The sequence below is a fragment of the Esox lucius genome, chromosome 3, assembly GCF_011004845.1.
Source record: "Esox lucius isolate fEsoLuc1 chromosome 3, fEsoLuc1.pri, whole genome shotgun sequence".
Classification (NCBI taxonomy): Eukaryota; Metazoa; Chordata; class Actinopteri; order Esociformes; family Esocidae; genus Esox; species Esox lucius.
The window spans coordinates 29671923-29690225 of record NC_047571.1 but is presented as its reverse complement, the minus strand read 5'-3'; the positions used below and the strand labels follow the sequence as shown (position 1 = coordinate 29690225).

The 18303-nt window shown below is 40.7% G+C and overlaps 2 protein-coding genes across 6 annotated transcripts; one reads left to right on the top strand and one right to left on the bottom strand.

Moving 5' to 3' along the window:
- Positions 1 to 1513: 1513 nt before the first annotated feature.
- On the top strand, positions 1514 to 9678 carry mier1b (mesoderm induction early response 1b, transcriptional regulator). Of its 3 annotated transcripts, none has more exons than XM_010894947.3 (13): positions 1514 to 1602; positions 2533 to 2557; positions 3100 to 3245; positions 3461 to 3652; positions 4067 to 4199; positions 4286 to 4350; positions 4481 to 4553; positions 4690 to 4841; positions 5178 to 5259; positions 5935 to 6029; positions 6459 to 6505; positions 7465 to 7595; positions 7754 to 9678. In XM_010894947.3, the coding sequence occupies exons 1-13, from the start codon at positions 1594 to 1596 to the stop codon at positions 8092 to 8094; spliced, it is 1491 nt and encodes a 496-aa protein (XP_010893249.2). In that variant the 5' UTR covers positions 1514 to 1593; the 3' UTR covers positions 8095 to 9678. The 3 variants fall into 3 exon arrangements, with proteins under 3 accessions (XP_010893249.2, XP_010893241.2, XP_010893259.2); XM_010894939.3 differs by having other exon boundaries at positions 1519 to 1602; positions 6378 to 6505; XM_010894957.4 differs by lacking the exon at positions 1514 to 1602 and adding an exon at positions 1671 to 2440 and having other exon boundaries at positions 6378 to 6505.
- Positions 9679 to 9765: 87 nt separating this feature from the next.
- On the bottom strand, positions 9766 to 15296 carry LOC105024785 (UDP-N-acetylglucosamine/UDP-glucose/GDP-mannose transporter). Of its 3 annotated transcripts, none has more exons than XM_010894977.3 (13): positions 15054 to 15294; positions 13335 to 13368; positions 13053 to 13139; positions 12706 to 12773; positions 12536 to 12607; positions 12376 to 12444; positions 12035 to 12137; positions 11307 to 11399; positions 11053 to 11120; positions 10825 to 10903; positions 10656 to 10738; positions 10441 to 10493; positions 9766 to 10221 (listed from the first exon to the last, which is right to left on the bottom strand). In XM_010894977.3, exons 1-13 carry the CDS (start codon positions 15248 to 15250, stop codon positions 10211 to 10213), a joined length of 1017 nt encoding a protein of 338 aa, XP_010893279.3. In that variant the 5' UTR covers positions 15251 to 15294; the 3' UTR covers positions 9766 to 10210. The 3 variants fall into 3 exon arrangements, with proteins under 3 accessions (XP_010893279.3, XP_010893287.3, XP_034145819.1); XM_010894985.3 differs by having other exon boundaries at positions 10453 to 10493; positions 15054 to 15293; XM_034289928.1 differs by having other exon boundaries at positions 9766 to 10493; positions 15054 to 15296.
- Positions 15297 to 18303: the final 3007 nt, after the last annotated feature.

Here is an 18303-nt window from a genome sequence, read left to right as displayed (position 1 = left end):
ACAGTGCCTACACAGTGTCCCCTAGCACATGGTGGGAAGGTCACTCTTCTGACATCCTAGCTGACAACACATTCTGGCCAGGGCCTGGCTCAAGTCCCTTTGCCTCCGGTCTGTCCTGGGGCCATCCACCCAGATTTTTCAGACCATTGTGGTCCACCCTTCCTGGACAACCAGATCACCAAATGTTACTGATTATTTTCCAGTCAATGTGCTAGTTTCATGTGTTTGCTTCATTAAGTATTATGAAATGTTCAATCATCATCCGAGGTTACTGAGCTGCGTAAATCGCTGTCAGTAAGAATTGGTTCTTAATCAACTTGTCAGTTAAAATAACGGAGAGGCCTGTCCATGTTATCTAGTCCAGAAGTCTATGCCAGTGCTTCCAGTGCACACTGTACCCCTACAGTCTGGGTTTGAAATCGATCTTTTCCCACTTTCCAGTCTCCAAGAAAGCATAAAAAAATTTTGGATTTCAGGAAAGATACAAGTATGTTTTAATGATTCGGTTGAACTCTATTTGTATTTGTGATACTGACCATCTACATCCTCTACTGGATGCCTTCTCCACCGGGATCCTCCACAGGTGTACACCACGGCTCTCAGTAACTTGGTTTCACAGAGCCGGAGCGCGGTCACAGTCGCTTCATCCTCTGTCTGCACCTCTTGTGTGCACAGCATAAACAGTAGCAGCAGAGAGAGCAACTGGGACTTCATGGTGGCTCAGTGGAATGAGATGATAGAGACGCTGGATTCGGTTTCTGTCTCTATGAAGAGGAGTCTGCACTCATTTTTATACACTCCCTCTTTTTAACACCGGCTTTGAAACAGAATATTTGGGCTTGTCAGACATCCTGTGATGATGACATGATACTTCCCATCTAGTTATTGTACGGATGGGAAGGGGGATTTGTTTTAACAGTGGGTGAGTTTTGAGATCATTTCAGGGAGACTGTTAATTGCCAAGCTCTTGTAAAGTATTCCTTAATGAGGGTACCGGGATGTAGATACAGATCTAAATATTCCTCCATCGTAAAACCGATTGAGGCAATGGCATGGCACACAGCAACATAATGGCATTTGTAGAAATATACACCACAACATTGACATTTTCCAAGGAAGGGCATGACAGCATTTTAGCATCTCCAGATGTTTTAACACTTTTCTGACTCAATCGTTTTTACTACTCCTTGAAAGTAGGTTAAATGCAGCTAACTGTAGGCACTGCCCTTTTCATGTCAATGAGTAAGCACACACGCTTAATTAAGTAGAACTAGTTTGATCATAATCACACTTCTTTTAAGAGCTGTCCCCTATTTTTATTCCTTTATTAAATAAACTAAAGCAATAAACCAATATATTCCTCCCAAAGAAAAGAGGCTGCCAAACACTTCAATGTAACAAGTATACAATCGAATGATGTTCTGCTTATTTTGGTGTTGGGCCATACTTTCACTAACTACGGCACATTAAGCTATTTGTCTCAGATCAGATGATAGTAACTCAAGATTTAGATGTGCGGTGGTAAAGAGGAGTGGGCGGGGCAAGCCTATCCGGGAAATCGGTGACCCCCAATGACACTAAAGGATTTCAAACATGGCGGAGGTAGGAATCAAACTCCAATAAATACTCGGGAAAATAAAAATGTTTTAGGTTTATAGAGTTGATTCTTTTTAGTGAAAATGTCCTAAACGAGAAACAAACAGTAATTTGCTAAATACTTACAAGAGATATAGCTACATTTAAAAATACAAATATACTTGCGTTGCCATAAATGGTATTTTACAAACTTCAGTTTAGCGACGGTGGCTAGCTAGCTGGCTAAAATTCGCTAGCTAGCTAGATGGCTACGCTAGCTACAGTAGTTAGTAATGGTTAAAAAAGGTTGAGTGTTGACTGCTAGGGAAAAAGCTACACAGTCGGATATATAATACAGCTGATAAAATATGTAGTGTCATCCTGCATATAAAGCGAAGCTAGGTTGCTAACTATGTGAATAGCCATCTATTTATTTAGCTAACGTAAGTAGATGTTGGGACTAGCAAATAGCTAGCTATCGAGTATCCACAATGTGAAAACAACATATTTGTTTCTTAAAACTACTTAACCCTCTCCTATGTATGTACAATTAAACTTGTTTCAATGATGGCCTGATCAGAGTTCACAACTTGCTACAAACCTATTCTGTACTTAACATAACGGTAGTTACAGAGAGATGTGTATTTTTCACTCTTGCGTCGTTAGCCATCAAGGAGCCAGTCATAAGTTTCAGGCGCGCTTTTACTTCGACTTCCACTTCCATCCACTGCACAGACTGTGGTATTATAGATAGTACATTTTTGTGTTTGTTTAGTCCCAGTTTTGTCAGTAGATGATGTTCGCGTCGTCCAGAAAAACGACATAATTCATGAACTAACCCTGAACGGAAAAGTCATAGCAATCGGTACAACAGAAAAGGTTTTGTCATTACCCTACATCATGCTTTGTGTATTTTTATATGGCGCATAATAATTTTCAGTATTGTCTTGTTTTTAGCCCTCCGTTGGGAGTACGAGCCCAGGTAAATATTGTTTTTGGATGTAAAATGTTTGTCTCATTAGATTAGAAGTATGAAATAAATAAAAAAATCTGAAAACAATACAACGTCATATTGTAATAGACGTAGCCAACACTGTGGGCCCATTTTGATATCAGCATTTTCTATGTGACGTCACCATGTAAAAAAATAAATAATAATAGTTTAGTGATAACATGGCAATGTTTACTTTTGGGTATATTACAAAAGTCTGACCGTTTTTTAATTCAACAGTATATCAGTCTGGTTTAACGTTATGTATCGGTCATAACTTTTTGCCATGAAACAGAAATGTTTCCGAATTGAAATGTTCCCGAATTGTATCTTTCAGTTGTCTGGTCATACGAGGTTGTAGCTTAAAAGATAGAGACACTAATGACAACTGAAGGTTGATGATTACATCATTTATTTTAGAGCTTCTCGTGCAACCCCATTTTCAAATCAGGTGACCACACATTTGGGGAAACATGGATCTAGTACTTCATCATCAGATACCATTTACATTGCCTGTTGTGCCCCCCCCCCAGGAGGTTCAGCAGACGACCACGATCGTGAATTTGATCCTTCAGCAGATATGCTTGTTCACGACTTTGATGACGAACGCACACTGGAAGAGGAGGAGATGCTTGAGGGGGAGACCAACTTCACCAATGAGATTGATGACCTCGCGCGGGTGAGTCAACGCCATCTCTTCTTATCTCGGACCCTGTTAGTTTGGCAATGAACACGTACTGTTTTTCCGGCCCATTCCACAGTGCATTTTCTAATTAATGTAGCCTTTTCCAGATTGACTATTCGACCCATATTATTGAACGCTTTTGGGCGTTGTGTTTGAAGCCTGTTTGTAAATATAATGAAGCTATTTTCATGCTTGTTGTCGTGCCGTAGGAGGGTGAGATGCCCATTCATGAGCTACTGAGTATGTACGGATACGCCGGCGGTTCACCAGCAGATGGAGAGGAAGAGGACGAGGAAGACTTAGAGGACGAAGAGGAATTAGAGGATGAGGAAGAGGATGAGGAAGAGGAGCTGGACAATGATGAAAGCAGCAGAAGCACTGGCAAGCTGAAAAGGAATAAGGTGGGTGCGGTCAGTCTTCCATAAAAAGTGTGAGAACTAGCCTACTTTTCCTCTGCTAGTAAAATGAGTAGCCTTAATGAATACCAAAAGCAGACAACACCATAGTGTAGTATTTCATCTACTTTTCTAGTTGCTGTTGTGTGTTTTTTATGCGGCATTGTAAATGTTATTATTCCAGAGAAAACACTGCGACACGCTCATGATGACAATACTTGTTTGCAATTTACTTCATTCCATTTGTTATGAAGACACTTCTGACATGTACTAAAGCCAGCAATGTTGGCATACCTAGTCTGAGATATGTACTTGTTACATGTCTGTTGAGCATATATCAAGTCCGCTTTGGGGCTGTTTCTATGCATGACTCGTAAATTACCATTATATCGATGAATATAACTGTGTGTGTGTGTTCAGACCGAGGGGGTGAAGATCTTGTCGGGACTCGGGAATGAGAATCCATTGTCCAGCGAGGGTCGGACGCGGTCCGTCAAATCCCACGGCACGGCAGAGCTGATCCGTGGTTCACAAAAGCTGAAGTACTTTGAAAGTATGCAGCTTTACATCTCTCCCCGCAAAACCCGCTTTTTAAACTGTACAGTTGGTGAAGAGTTAAAATGCTGTGTCTCGTTTCAGACAACGACGCGGAGGAAGAGTCAGAAGAAGACGAAGATTATGTCCCATCTGAGGACTGGAAAAAGGTAATTGTGGGTTTTAGTCATTGTTTCACCAACCCTTGTACATATAAGTTCGAACCTCAAAGATGTGTCCTTCATTTTAACCACTATCAGTATGTGAAAACGGAACCGTGTCTGTGTTTGGCCTGGACAGGAAATCATGGTTGGGTCTATGTATCAGGCTGAAACGCCATCGGGCCTTTGTGAATATAAAGACAATGAGAAAGGTACACTGTTTTTGCAATTGCAATGCACTGTTTAATTTTAAGTCGAATATCGTCCAATCACACAGAGGTAAATAGGAAAATAAAGGACTTTGTCTTTCCTCTCCCCCTCTCTTTTTTTTTCCCTCGTGTTCACCAGTATATGAAAACGATGACCAGCTTCTGTGGGACCCTGAGTTCCTTTCAGAGGGCAAGGTTGTGGAGTTTTTGACTGAGGCGTCAAAACGATCAGGAGAGGAGAAAGGAGTGGATGCCATCCCTGAGGGGTCCCATATCAAAGACAACGAGCAGGTATGAAGAGCATCTCACCGTCCTCAAAATGACCGTAGTGTATCCTTTCCTAAACTAGCGGACACCTGAATTGAAAACAGTGTTGGGAGAGAAACTTGAAGAGAAAGTGTGATTACTTCCTTCAGATTGACACAGTTTTACAGATCAATGTGATACAAATTAACCAGCCGGTAATGAGAACATTACCATTGGTCGTTGAATACCTATAATCTGTAACATGATTGGGCCTTGTCACAGGATCTAATTTTTATATTGAATACCGGGTCACATGCCAAAATTGGGTGGGGACCCATGTCTCTGTAAATGTCTTTCCAACCTCTGTGGTGTCTTCCATAGGCACTGTATGAGTTGGTCAAGTGTGAATTTGACACAGAGGAAGCTTTAAGAAGACTTAAGTTCAATGTGAAGGCAGCCAGAGGTGAGACATTTTAATGCGATGGTTCTAACTTAGTTTTCTTAATGAAAAAACCAGTGTCGTCTCCCTGAGAGCTGTTTGACCGTCTCTACTTTTGTTTTGTTTACCTGGCCATTCTTTCAATAACCATTTTCCCATCCACGTTTTATTATGCAAGTAAATGTTTGTTGTATTGAAACAATAACGTGTGTAAAACCTGGATGTAGTGGGATATTTTGGGTCAAATGACCATGGAAATTGCATAATTTGCTAATACCAATAGAGTAACTTTGATATCGAAGTACAGTTGGGGTAATGTGATTTGATCTTTTCTTCTTTTCTTTTAAGAAAAACAAATGAAAATATTACTTTTTGTGTATTATGTATTCACAGTTTTATTCTTTTTTTTCTTTTATCTGCTAAAATGCAGTGGTGATTGTTGTTGAAAGACCTTTGGTAAGAACATCTGCATATTTGCTTTTAGACACATTTTAGAATACTTTCTAAATAGAGTGTGGCTATTGACCTGAATCGACTTAGTGCTGCAAATGCTACAAAGTTATTGTAAACAGCAGTTACTGGCCAGGTAAACAAAACCAAAGCATGGATTGCTGTTCCTTGTCCATAGACAGTTTACAGGGTAAGTAAACCGACATGTATAATTTAACTACACCTAAAATGCCTCTTCTTGTGTCACAGAAGAGCTGTCAGTATGGACAGAAGAAGAATGTAGACATTTTGAACAAGGATTAAAAGCGTATGGGAAAGACTTTCATACAATACAAGCCAACAAGGTAAGCTTATGTCTGGAAACAGATATTTAATACAAAAGTAATAGTACTTGAAAATGAAAAAGTGTGTATATTTGAAATGTCTTCATGTTGATTTTGCATGTATCGTGTCTTTTGAATAAATCAGGGTTGGGCTCAGTTGCATCATTAAAACCCCTGTCAACTTTAATGAGGAGTAGAAATTGAGTTAATTTAAAACCCAACTGTCAAGATTTATTCCCCCACCCCACCCCACCCCAACAATAGCCCTCATCAAGTTGACCGGGGGGCATTTAAATGGAACTGCATCCAACTCTGGAAGGCAATGGTAATAATGGCAATCTCGTTGTGTGCTGATATTAAATTTTTCAGGTGAGAACTAGGTCAGTAGGAGAATGTGTGGCCTTTTATTACATGTGGAAGAAGTCTGAGCGTTATGATTTCTTTGCACAGCAAACCAGGCTGGGGAAAAGGAAATACAATCTGCACCCCGGTGTAACGTAAGTCCTGGCGCCCGGCCCAGTGCCTTCCTAATGGTCCTTGGGTCTTTTCAATACATAGGATGTCACAAGTCCACACACCCATATTGAATGTCCCGCTTTGGTTCATGCAACGGCTCGGCTAAGATCCGTTATCTCCCAGCCTTTTTGTTTAGTAACACATTAACAGTATTTTAAATCGAAAATGTATATAAAGTTAAGTTAGTATTCGATTACTTGTGAGAGGTGTTGGTAATTAAAAAAAAAAATACACTGCCGTCTTCTTATTAATAATAATGATAGTCTAAATTACACATGATCACATAACATTTGTGACCTTATCTTCAGGGCTGTGATGTTTGAAACAATTGATATCAAAATAATGATAAAAAGCGTCGCCTTCGCCGGGCCTGCCGTTTTATGTGTCTCAAGCCACCGGGAACACGGCAGGCGACCGCAGTGTTTCCATCAAATCGCCGCTAACCGTAAACCATGCTACAGCAAAGCTTGTGCAGTCCACTGTCTCAGTGCAAAACCATGTGAACATAAAGCATAAAGACCAAACTCGCTTGACACTCAGTTTGGGTCCTGCTCACGCTTGAACCCGTTCATTTTGTCAGGCTCACACGTTACTAGGACGATAATAGGGAAGAATGTCCCTGTCGTAACACCGGCTGAGCCTAGTGGCCTAGATACCGGATTGATTTATTTTTCACCTCAGACAAAATATAAAATGGTTTTGCCGTTCTGTACCACTGCCGTAGAATAGAGGTGCAGGAAATGAGGGCATACCTCACTTCCTGTCCCATAAATAATCAGTCTGCGATGGCTGAACTAGTGCGGCCGCGTCCGTTGCCAATTTGTCGGTTTTCTCCTACGAGTCGGTGAACAAACCACTGGTACTTTCTCCACGGCGCTGACCGTGTCTTAAACCTCTGCCTGTGACACCGACCGTGGTTTCCCAATCCCGTGTGCCTCAGGGACTACATGGATCGGCTGCTGGATGAGACCGAGAGCACCACGTCCAGCCGGGCGGCCTCGCCCCCTCCCACCACCTCCAACAGCAACACCAGCCACTCCGAGAAGGAGGACGGCGGCGGCAGCCACAATGGTGAGAGAACGCACACATGCGGGCACACTGAGGAGGGACTTGGGGGGTACATAGGAGGAGCTGCATGCGACATTGTGTGACTGCCTGTGGGAGCCCCTTGGTGTCCCTCCATGTGATCACTCCTTGGTCAGTGGCTCACTCGGTCTGTCCTGCCACAGGCGTGCTGCGTCACAGCTCGGGAGACGTTTCCCAGTCGTCCGCAGGCCTGGCAGACGAGGTCAAAGCGGAGTCCACCCAGTGCAACAGGCCTCCTGGTGGCCGCCCCTCTCCAGAAGCCTTCCCCCCTCCACCGACCACCTCGGACACCGACGCTAACGGCTGCGCGGCCGCCGCCGCCGCCGCTCCCAGCCACGACAGGAACGGCTCCCTGGAGCCCCACTGTGGCGATGAAGACTATGATCGGCCGGCTAAGAGGTGCCGGACTGAGGCGGAGCCGCCAGAGCAGAGCAAGCCAGAATCCTCCAGAACGTCGACAGACCTCCGACAGCAGGAAGACTGACAAGAGTAACGAGTAGCCTCTCGGAGAGGTTAAAGGGCACTGAACCAAACATGAAAAAAAAGACTAAGCGCAGCAAAGCGTCTTTTTTTTGCAGCGGAAAACCAAACCTTTCTTTTTGGATAAGTTAGTCTACCCCTTTTACGTTGAATTTATTTCTTTGGTTCCCTTATGAATATGACCCGTAGCAACCAACCACATTTGACTGGGCCACTCCAGCAAATGGAGTGAGCAGCAGTGGCCTGATTGTAAAGGGGCACATCAGACAGCCCTGCCTTGTTCCTCATCCGGCAGAACCTCCAATGCTTCTCCACAACGTTGCCAGCGTTCTCTTACACTCCCTGTCACGACTTCCTACTGGTTCTTCAAATCAATCCTCCCAATCCCCTTTGTCAGATGCCGATCTGATTTTTTTACGGCAGGAAAATGCACCCCTCCCATTTGTATTAGAATAAAAATTGCCTGTGATATTTTTTTACGTGAAAGATATTTATATTTTTTTAAAAGAAGTCTATGATTGATAGGCATTTGCTGTCCAAGCCATGTCAAACCTGGAAATCAAAGTAGGGGTGTTGTATGTAAAGGGGTTCTGGGTATTTGAAAGGGCGATAGACAAACAGAATGGTTGTCGCTGTTGCAGGCATACCTAAGTTGCACTTTTCATACTTTTCTTTTTCTAATTATTGAGTGATTAAAGCTACAACTGCTGCATGACATCATTGCTTTTTTGAAACCCAACGCCCAACCCCTATAGGCCATAACCTTGAAAACATTTAATTGCAAGAAATGAACCAGTGGGAGTGCCTGCCTCCAAGGTTCGTTTGTGTAAAGCATTTGACATCAGTGATGTCCTGTATTATAACTCATCGGTTAAGAACATTGTATTTTTGAATTATTTTTTTTTTACTAGACAGTACTTCAGTGATATTCTGTAAAGTTTGTATAGATTTCTTATCTTGTACAGTTCTTACACGTTTTGATAACTGTCTCTTCAATACGTCTCTACTTTAGTCTCTCTTGTAAGGTTATCTTAAGAACTTCTCTCTTTGTCGTTCCAAGCCGAGCGGTTCTAAGTCATTCCTATTTCTCAGCATTTCCCATTCCCATTGTTTCCGTCTAGTACATTTGGAAATGTTTTTGTTTTTTAATGAAAAAAAAACATTTGATAATGACTCCATGTTAAGAGATGCTTTGTAATGATGCTTGTCTTTGTTTTTCAACAAAAAGGTGGAGATGTGGTACCAGTAAATATCTTCTTGCCTGCCATACATGCAAAGTTTCTTGATAGCCTCTAGGTGAGGCCAAATTATTGATGATTGTAATTAGACGGTCACTGTAAGCTTTCAACGTAAAAAGACATTGTAAATTTACACGGCGTTGTTTTGAAAACTTGTTACAACAGCCTTTATCCTTTTGACATTCTCAATGTTTTACTTTGTAGTCTGCAGCTGCTTAGTCTACAATCACAAATTGATTTTCAAAAAGTTACTTTTTGTTCTCTAAAAGCTTTAGCCTTGTCGTTTAAAGTAATGTGTTGTACGTTTTTCTCCAAAAATAACATGAATAAAAATGTAACGTATACCATGACTGACTGGAAGAATGGAGGCTGCATTTAATGCAGTTTCAAACAGATTTTTTCCCATTCTTGGTTGAACTGCCCCAAAATGTAAGACGTCTTTGCATATTAATTTATTAGATAAGGTAAAAACAGTGGATATTTCACATTTTTCATTAGTATAACAGAAAATTACATGTAATTGACATAAAATAACTCAGATTTCAGAGTCTGATTGTGGACTTAAAACAATTTTTTTTATCCATAGGATTAATATATAAATAAACAGATCTGATCTTGTGAATTTAGTTAAACTAATTCAAAAAGTGCAATGTAAATGGATAAAAACAATAAAAACACTTTACCATAAAGGTGGTTCTAAAAATTTACGCCTCCCGACGCATAGTGCTGCGGTTTCATTCTAGCCCTCTAATTGAACTGATCCAGACCTGGGACACCAGGTAAGTGAAATTGGCTACCAGGTAGAAGTTGAAAACCACTGCCATAAAAGTTGTCTTACAGAAGAGGATATGCCCAGCTCCAACCTTCCACTGGTGTCCAGGCTTACATCTTTTCTGTGAAATGAAGAAAACAATTCAATGTTAAGCAATGTCCAAACATGACAAGATACAAAGGATTAATCTCATTATGTCTGCCTAGTGTACATTTGGAAGGAAAAATGAATACTATCGGCTAGAAATTAAAAACAAAACGTGAATCCCTCCTTTCACAAACAATGGCACGGGCGGGACTTGCAATGCGTATTTCTTGGCTAGTAATGTTCCTTTTCTTACGTGACAGTTCACCTGTGAATGTTATGTAGGAGTACACCAGACTGCCTGCAATGCTGGGGAGAATGGAAGAGAAGGACAAACTCTTATGCCGTCAGTTTCATCAGTGACGTGACGTCAGTTTCACAAGTGAACCCGTCAGTAGACACGGTCAGAAGTAGAAACAGAGAAGGTCAGTACTTTAATAACAAACGAGTGAATGAGGAACATTAATTTACCTGATGTTTAACCCAGTGAAGTTGGCCCAGGTAAAAATATAGTCTCCACCAAAGACCATCCCAAGATAGGTGACTAAAATATTCTGTGGAGGGAAAAAAATCAGTTACTTTTGTTTAGATATAAACTGTGTAGTGTTGCAACAATGAAAATAAGTTGGCGATGACTTACTTTAATGCAGCCCACAATGGTGGTAGTCAGGGCAGAGTTGTACTGAGTACAAAGCACAATGGAGAACATCAACACAAAGCTGTCAGAACCAAAAACAGGAGCAGAATTAATTAATTAGCAATTCAATTGGGAAGGAATTTTGAAAAATGCAGGTATAAACAATGTCCAATGACAAACACAGCATATTATTCTGGAGTGAAAGAAAATACGAGGAAAAGATAACCTCACCCCATAACACAGGAAACCACAAACTGGAGGAGGAAGAGCATGTCTGACCAGCCTTCAAACTCCAATGCCTAGGTAACAGAAACACGGTGGCTTAATCTACACACTAATCAGCAAGATGTGGTTATATTTCATAACGCTCTTCATTAAAAAAAAATACAAAAGCAGTTGTCACAAAGAGCTTATACAAACACCCAGTCTAAAACCACAAGGAACCAGTATATATATATATATATATATATATATGAAACTCTTACCACTTGTAGATCCCCAGAAAAGTGTGCGTAAACCAACAAAGGGACAATCATGAATAACGCATTGTAGTATAGAAGACCATATTTCCCGAGATCCTATGAACACACACAGAAAGTGAAAAACATCAAGCCGGCAATACTTCAATGGCAAGATCTAAGAGAGAATATAAAATGTACACTGAATGTTTTAAGTCTCTATTTCCCTGAATCCTGACCAGCCTCTGTCCCTGCCACTGAGAAGCAGCCCCACAGTCTGATGCTCCCACCACCGCCAAGCTTCAGGGATGTATTAGCAAGGAAATGGCTGGTGCCTTGTTTTTACCACAATACTTTCCAAAGCCACTGTATTCACTGCCAAATGAGTGATTACATTTAGATTCCTCCCCAACATTTAAAAGAAATGAAAATTTTAAAATACACAAGATTAACATTTAGATGGCACAATTATTCCCCTACCCTATTTAGTGCTTGATTTCTCACTTGAACAGAAATTGAGTGCACTGCACATTTTTCTTTCCTTTCCAAAAAAGTCAAAGGGGAAGGTTTTGAGTGAGGAACAGAAGGGTTAAAATTAAGAGACTACTGCAAATTGAACGCTTCTGTTCCTCACTCAAAACCTTCCTTTTCAACTTGAAAAGAAAAAGGTGCAGTGGACTCTTAATTTTTTTACAGCGCTGTATAATGGCTCTTCAACTACTCATACTTTATCATTGGCACTTTATTCAACTTACCTTAGAATCAAGTTTCTGTTTCACATAAGCCCCGTTGGTTGCAGTCAGGACATTGTTGATCATTATGAACACATAGCCTTGAAGATCAAAAGCCAAATCAGTGCTGTAACAAGCAGATGTGGATTTTATTTCTAAAAACACAGTGAAACATCTCCCCGTTGAGGACCATTCCTGTTTCAACATATCTATATGGAGAGTATCCAACGGCCACCAAATACACGTTAACAACAGTAATACATAACAGTAGGTATTTATTGTTGTTTAATCTATCACATTCCTTGTGAAGCCCATTTTAGATCAACATTTGTCAGCTTGGACCACCGAAGGGCCACCAGTCTTACCTTGCAGCTACAAAGGCTCCAAAGATCATTGCAAACACTGTTGCCTTGATAGGCCCAGAAAATGACTTCCTGTAAAGAATTAAAGAAAAACAATCATCACATTTATACGGCACAGTGACACATTTCATACTTATGTTTGTAATAATAAACAATGACTTACTTCAGAACAATTCCTTCAGCCAACATTGTTAACAAAATAGAGAATCGTCTTAAGACTGTAAACATGGGTAGACTGGAAAATAAAGAAATGGATGAGTTAGGGAAGGTGACAGGTGGAGGAATTGTATTACAGACCCATTTATTCGTATAAAACAAAACACTCAAACATACTTGAGTCTTTTGGTTCCTAGAAGTCCTGAAACTTGATTGCCAACATACAGGAGAGGTAAGGGAAAAATCTGAAAATACAGAAATCATATAGAAGTAATATTGACCAGGAAACCTAGCTAGAGACAAAAGGCATTATGGCGAAACAGGAACATCTGCCAGAGACAGCTGCTCATCCATTTCAGGGGGTCTTTCTGTGTAACACAATATACAGCTACGGGTTATCTATTTACCAATGAAAGGCTCCCTTATACTGTAATCACACTTCACAAGACGCATCCAGAAACCTAAGCAGCAATGTCCATATATACAATATACTGTACTGTATGTAGAACTAAACGTTTTTCTACCTTGTTTGGAAGACTCCCATCCCAACCTGGAAATGTGATGACACCTATTGCTTTTGCAGCCCCTAGTACTACGATTGTAGCAAGCATCTGTTAAACAAAAATTAAAATATAATAAAACTTCACTATATTTACCAACATTTTCCTATGAAGTGCATTTTAGAAATGTCAACTTGTTTGGTGGTCTTTACAGATGTGTATGTTTAACCTATAAACAAAGTACATTGTAATGGCCCTTTAACAGTCAACACTTCAAAGATGTAACTCGCAAATTATTATACTTACTTGACCAATCCCCAGACATGTGGATGAGGGGAATCTGCAAACAACAAAAAAAAGTGTTTTTGAATTCAGCAAATGTAGTCCCTTTTAAAAATCTGTCGGGGAAGACGTGGAGTGACGTCTCTAGAATGTGGCCAGGATTCCTGTCAGAAAGCTTGACAGACTTATTCGAAACACACACCAGCTTTTGTCAACCTTATTTAGAATGTAATCAGAGATAAAATATCCATAGGGATATCGATATGCTAGGCTATTAATCAAATGTTCAGAATACTAGTCTTTACATGGTTAACCTTGGCCATTGTTTTGAATGTCCACGGCTGAATATTTAAGACACAACTGTTGACATGATATTACCACACATATTTTGAAAGCATAATTATAAACTCAATTAGAATGAAGAGTGGTCGACATTGTCAATAAATGCTTATACTTCCATTTCGCCAACAGCCAGACTAGCAGTTCGTGCTTAGCTACCGCGACAGAAGCGGTATGGGAGGGAGTTAAAAACAGTCAATTTCCGTAGGTTCTCCATGTTCCTTGGTTGAAGGCGAAAGAGACGAAAAGCACTGAGGAAATTCATCAGTTTGCATCAGTGCAAAATGATTGACATTTCAGGGACGGTTAACGGCAGGAAGCTCAAAGAACCATCCAGTAGGTAAGGGGTAGTATGGCAGTTTGTTTTTTAACTTGATCTTCATGGTCTGGTGAAACAGCTTGGAAGACTCCATAAAGTGTTTTCTAATAGTCCAATATTCTAAATAATATAAATAGGTTCACCTATATAAACCTAATTTAAGATACACCCCATACAGACGTAATGCGGTGGGGTACCCCGTCTCTGACGTAGCCCGTCAGAGATTCACCACGTTCAGTGAAAACCGCTCTTCACTCCGCACTCCCCTGATTCCAGCTAGTACCGTGGCCGAAAACAAAGCATTTACGAAGCGTATATTAATATAATACATCATACATTTTTAGTTAATGGAAAGCCAATTGCGACTACACAAATTAGTCCGCTGCACACTTCTGGGAGTAAAAAAAAGAGACATGTTCCATACCCTTTAAGAGTTATCCTACATGCACTTCCTCTCACCATCTGTCATTCAATTTAAAGAGCTTTATTGGAAAACATTTGTTTAAGAGGAAAATAAGAAACAAAAAAAAAGTAAACCCCACACACGTTTATATAAACGTATATAAACCTGTTGCATATATTATTTCTTTATAAGTAGCATAACTATTTATAAATTAGATTTCCCCTATGTGGAGTCTCGAGCACAAATAAAATATAATTTGGTTATAGATAAATCAGTTGTTGCTTTGCGCAGAATTTGAAGGTCCATAATAATTTATACATTCTAACTGATAGCCTTCTATGGCTGCACCATCCGTTACTTAGTACTGGGGGAGGCATTATGGGGGGGGGATCTGGTACCCACCCAGTCTAAAACACTTATTGGTCCTAGAGACCACTCTGCATTAGTGTCTGCTGAATAAAAAAAATATATGTGCGTGTAAAATAAAAAAATTTCATGAAAGGTGGCACGGAGGAACATGACAGTGAAACTTCCGAGTTGGAGAATGATTACTCTGCACGATATCTACGCCACGTATAATTCAGTTTTATGTTGGTACTGTACTGACGAACCGAACAACCCAACCTCGAAAATTCTGCAATGTCATACGTCCAAAGTCCAATAATTTCCCGAATGCGCTTACCTGTAATTGGTAAGGACGCTTTTGTTCACAACAACGATAAGGAACGAACTCAGTCCGTAAAATCCAGCCGCGAAAAGCTTCAGAAACACGTCTGAATTCCTCTTCATCAATACTTTGCTGTCAATCGGAGCTCGTAGTCTTTTCTGCAAGTTCTTTCCTTCAGTTCGCACATGTTGACGTTTCTGAACATCCGCCATAATTCACTACTGACTATGTCATTATGACGTGGTTAGTTGTCTTCCAATAGTGATGCAGGTCTACAACGTCCCAATTAACTGTCTCCACCTTGTGGTACCCGAACGTAGAACATGCTGATCATACAAAGACATTTTCTAATCAATTTCCCTCATGTCCAGTGGCGTAATTATATGTAAATGATTTGTGGGGCACAAACCATTTCAGATAGACCTTCTTGTGTAATTGCTCTCCTTCTCTCTCACACACACATGTAAAATTACCACTGTCACATTTACAAACCTAAATTAGGAATGCAACCAAGCACAGAACCAATGTGCCTACAGGGCCACACACGAACAGCAATGAGCCACAACGAAGCGGAAAGACAACTTTTTAGGGATACAGAACCATTCAATGACAACAACCTTAATAGATAAGCATGGACACACTGACACTCGTCACCATCAATATCAATCGATCCAGCACAAATATGACCCATGCTCGTGTCCTAGAGGCCATAGTTTCACCGCACAGTCAAGCTCAGTTGTAGGGAATGACAGGACAAATTGTGGGAAGAGCAAGCTGTCAACCAGCTTGGCAGCGATCAGGTGGTCATTTTGTGAAAACCTCTGCTCCACCTGGGAGATGACTGTGTCGCATGCCTCCTTCATCATCGGCACGGTGTTGGTTACCCTTTGTAACCCGTCCTCGACCAAGTACCATCTCCAACAAATAGCAGACATGGAAAACAGAAGTGCCACATAAGTGCCTTCTTATGTATGTTAATCGTTAGCCACTTTTTCTTCAAAAACCACTCCACGTTAAACCCGCTGTTACGTTTACCAGCAGTTTGAGTGATGAATATCCTGTGGCTGATGGGCACCAAGTCACTTTACTTCCAAGTTTATCCTTCAAATTAAGGGTTTAAAACCGGTGCTCGAGTATTAAATCCACATTATTCATTTTCAAGTAATCTGGCGTTTGTGAAGCTAACAAGCAAGCTAAGACAATCATACCCTCCTCACTCTTCTTGCCGACTAATGTTGGCGCCAGACAGACAGCCAATCAGGTCTGAAATACAAAATGACGCTGTAGTGGGGCTACAGGCTGTCAGCCCCACTTGGCATCAAATTCGTATTATCTACATTGACCACACTAACATTCTGAGCATGCGTATTAATATTTTCACACGTACAATGTACATCGCATTGTGAGAGAGGGGCTAGCCCCACATTCATGCTTAGTTATGGCCTACTACTGCAAACTCGAATTGTCAGAATGTAGTCTGAAGCAGCAAGGCAGGGACCAATAAACATGAAATAAAATACGCACTTAAAGAAAGATGCTATATTCATAGATAATAAATTATAGGAAGTCATCTTCAAGAAATAATAATCTTGTTGCAGTTCTTTCTGTTGACAACAGGTGGGGCTGTGCCTCACCTGCCCCTATTGACCAGCCACCACCTGTTCATGTCATAAGGAAAACCTACCTAGCATGTTCATCTTACCATCAAATAATTTCTATGATTTATACAAACCGATTCCAAAAAAGTTGGGACACTGTACAATTGTGAATAAAAACAGATTGCAATTATATGTGGAAGTTTCAAATTTCAATATTTTATTCAGAATACAACAAAGATGACATATCAAATGTTTAAACTGAGAAAATGTATCACTTTAAGGGAAAAATAAGTTGATCTTAAATTTCATGGCATCAATATATCTCAATGTGTGGCATCCCCTCTTCTTTTTATAACAGACTGCAAACGTCTGGGGACTGAGGAGACAAGTTGCTCAAGTTTATGAAAAGGAATGTTGTCCCATTCTTGTCTAATACAGGCTTCTAGTCGCACCTTCCTCTTCATGATGCGCCAAATGTTTTCAATGGGTGAAAGATCTGGACTGCAGGCTGGCCATTTCAGTACCCGGATCCTTCTTCTATGCAGCCATGACACTGTAAAAAATGCAGTATGTGGTCTGGCATTGTCATGTTGGAAAATGCAAGGTCTTCCCTGAAAGAGACAACGTCTGGATGGGAGCATATGTTGTTCTAGAACTTGGATATAACTCAGCATTGATGGTGCCTTTCCAGATGTGTAGGCTGCCCATGCCATACACACTCATGCAACCCCATACCATCAGAGAGGCAGGCTGATAACTTGGGTTGTCCTTGTCCTCTTTAGTCCGGATGACATGGCGTCCCAGTTTTCCAAAATGAACTTCAAATTTTGATTCGTCTGCCCACAGACCACAGTCCATTTGAAATGATCCTTGGCCCAGTGAAAAAGCCTGAGCTTCTGGATCCTGTTTAGATACGGCTTCTTTTTTGACCTATAGTTTTACCTGGCAACGGCGAATGGCACGGTGGATTGTGTTCACGACAATGTTTTCTGGAAGTATTCCTGAGCCCATGTGATTTCCATTACAGTACCATTCCTATGTGATGCAGTGCCGTCTGAGGGCCCGAAGATCACGAGCATCCAGTATGGTTTTCCGGCCTTGAACCTTACGCAGAGATTGTTCCAGATTCTCTGAATCTTTGGATGATATTATGCACTATAGATGATAACTTCAAACTCTTTGCAATTTAACCCTGAAAAACTCCTGATATTGCTCTATTTTTCGCCGCAGCATTGGGGGAATTGGTGATCCTCTGCCCATCTTGACTTCTGAGAGACACTGCCACTCTGAGAGGCTCTTTTTATACCCAATCATGTTGCCAATTGACACAATAAGTTGCAAATTGGTCCTCCAGCTGTTCCTGATCTGTACATTTAACTTTTCAGGCCTCTTATTGCTACCTGTCCCTACTTTTTTGGAATGTGTAGCTCTCATGAAATCCAAAATGAGCCAATATTTGGCATTACATTACAAAATCTCTCACTTTCAACATTCGATATGTTATCTATATTCTATTGTGAATTAAAATATAAGTTTGAGATTTGTAAATTATTCCATTCCTTTTTTACTCACACTTTGTACCGTGTCCCAACGATTTTGGAATCGGGTTTGTATGTAGCATCTTGTGCATATAATAGTGTGTAGTGACTTTCCCCATGTCATAATGT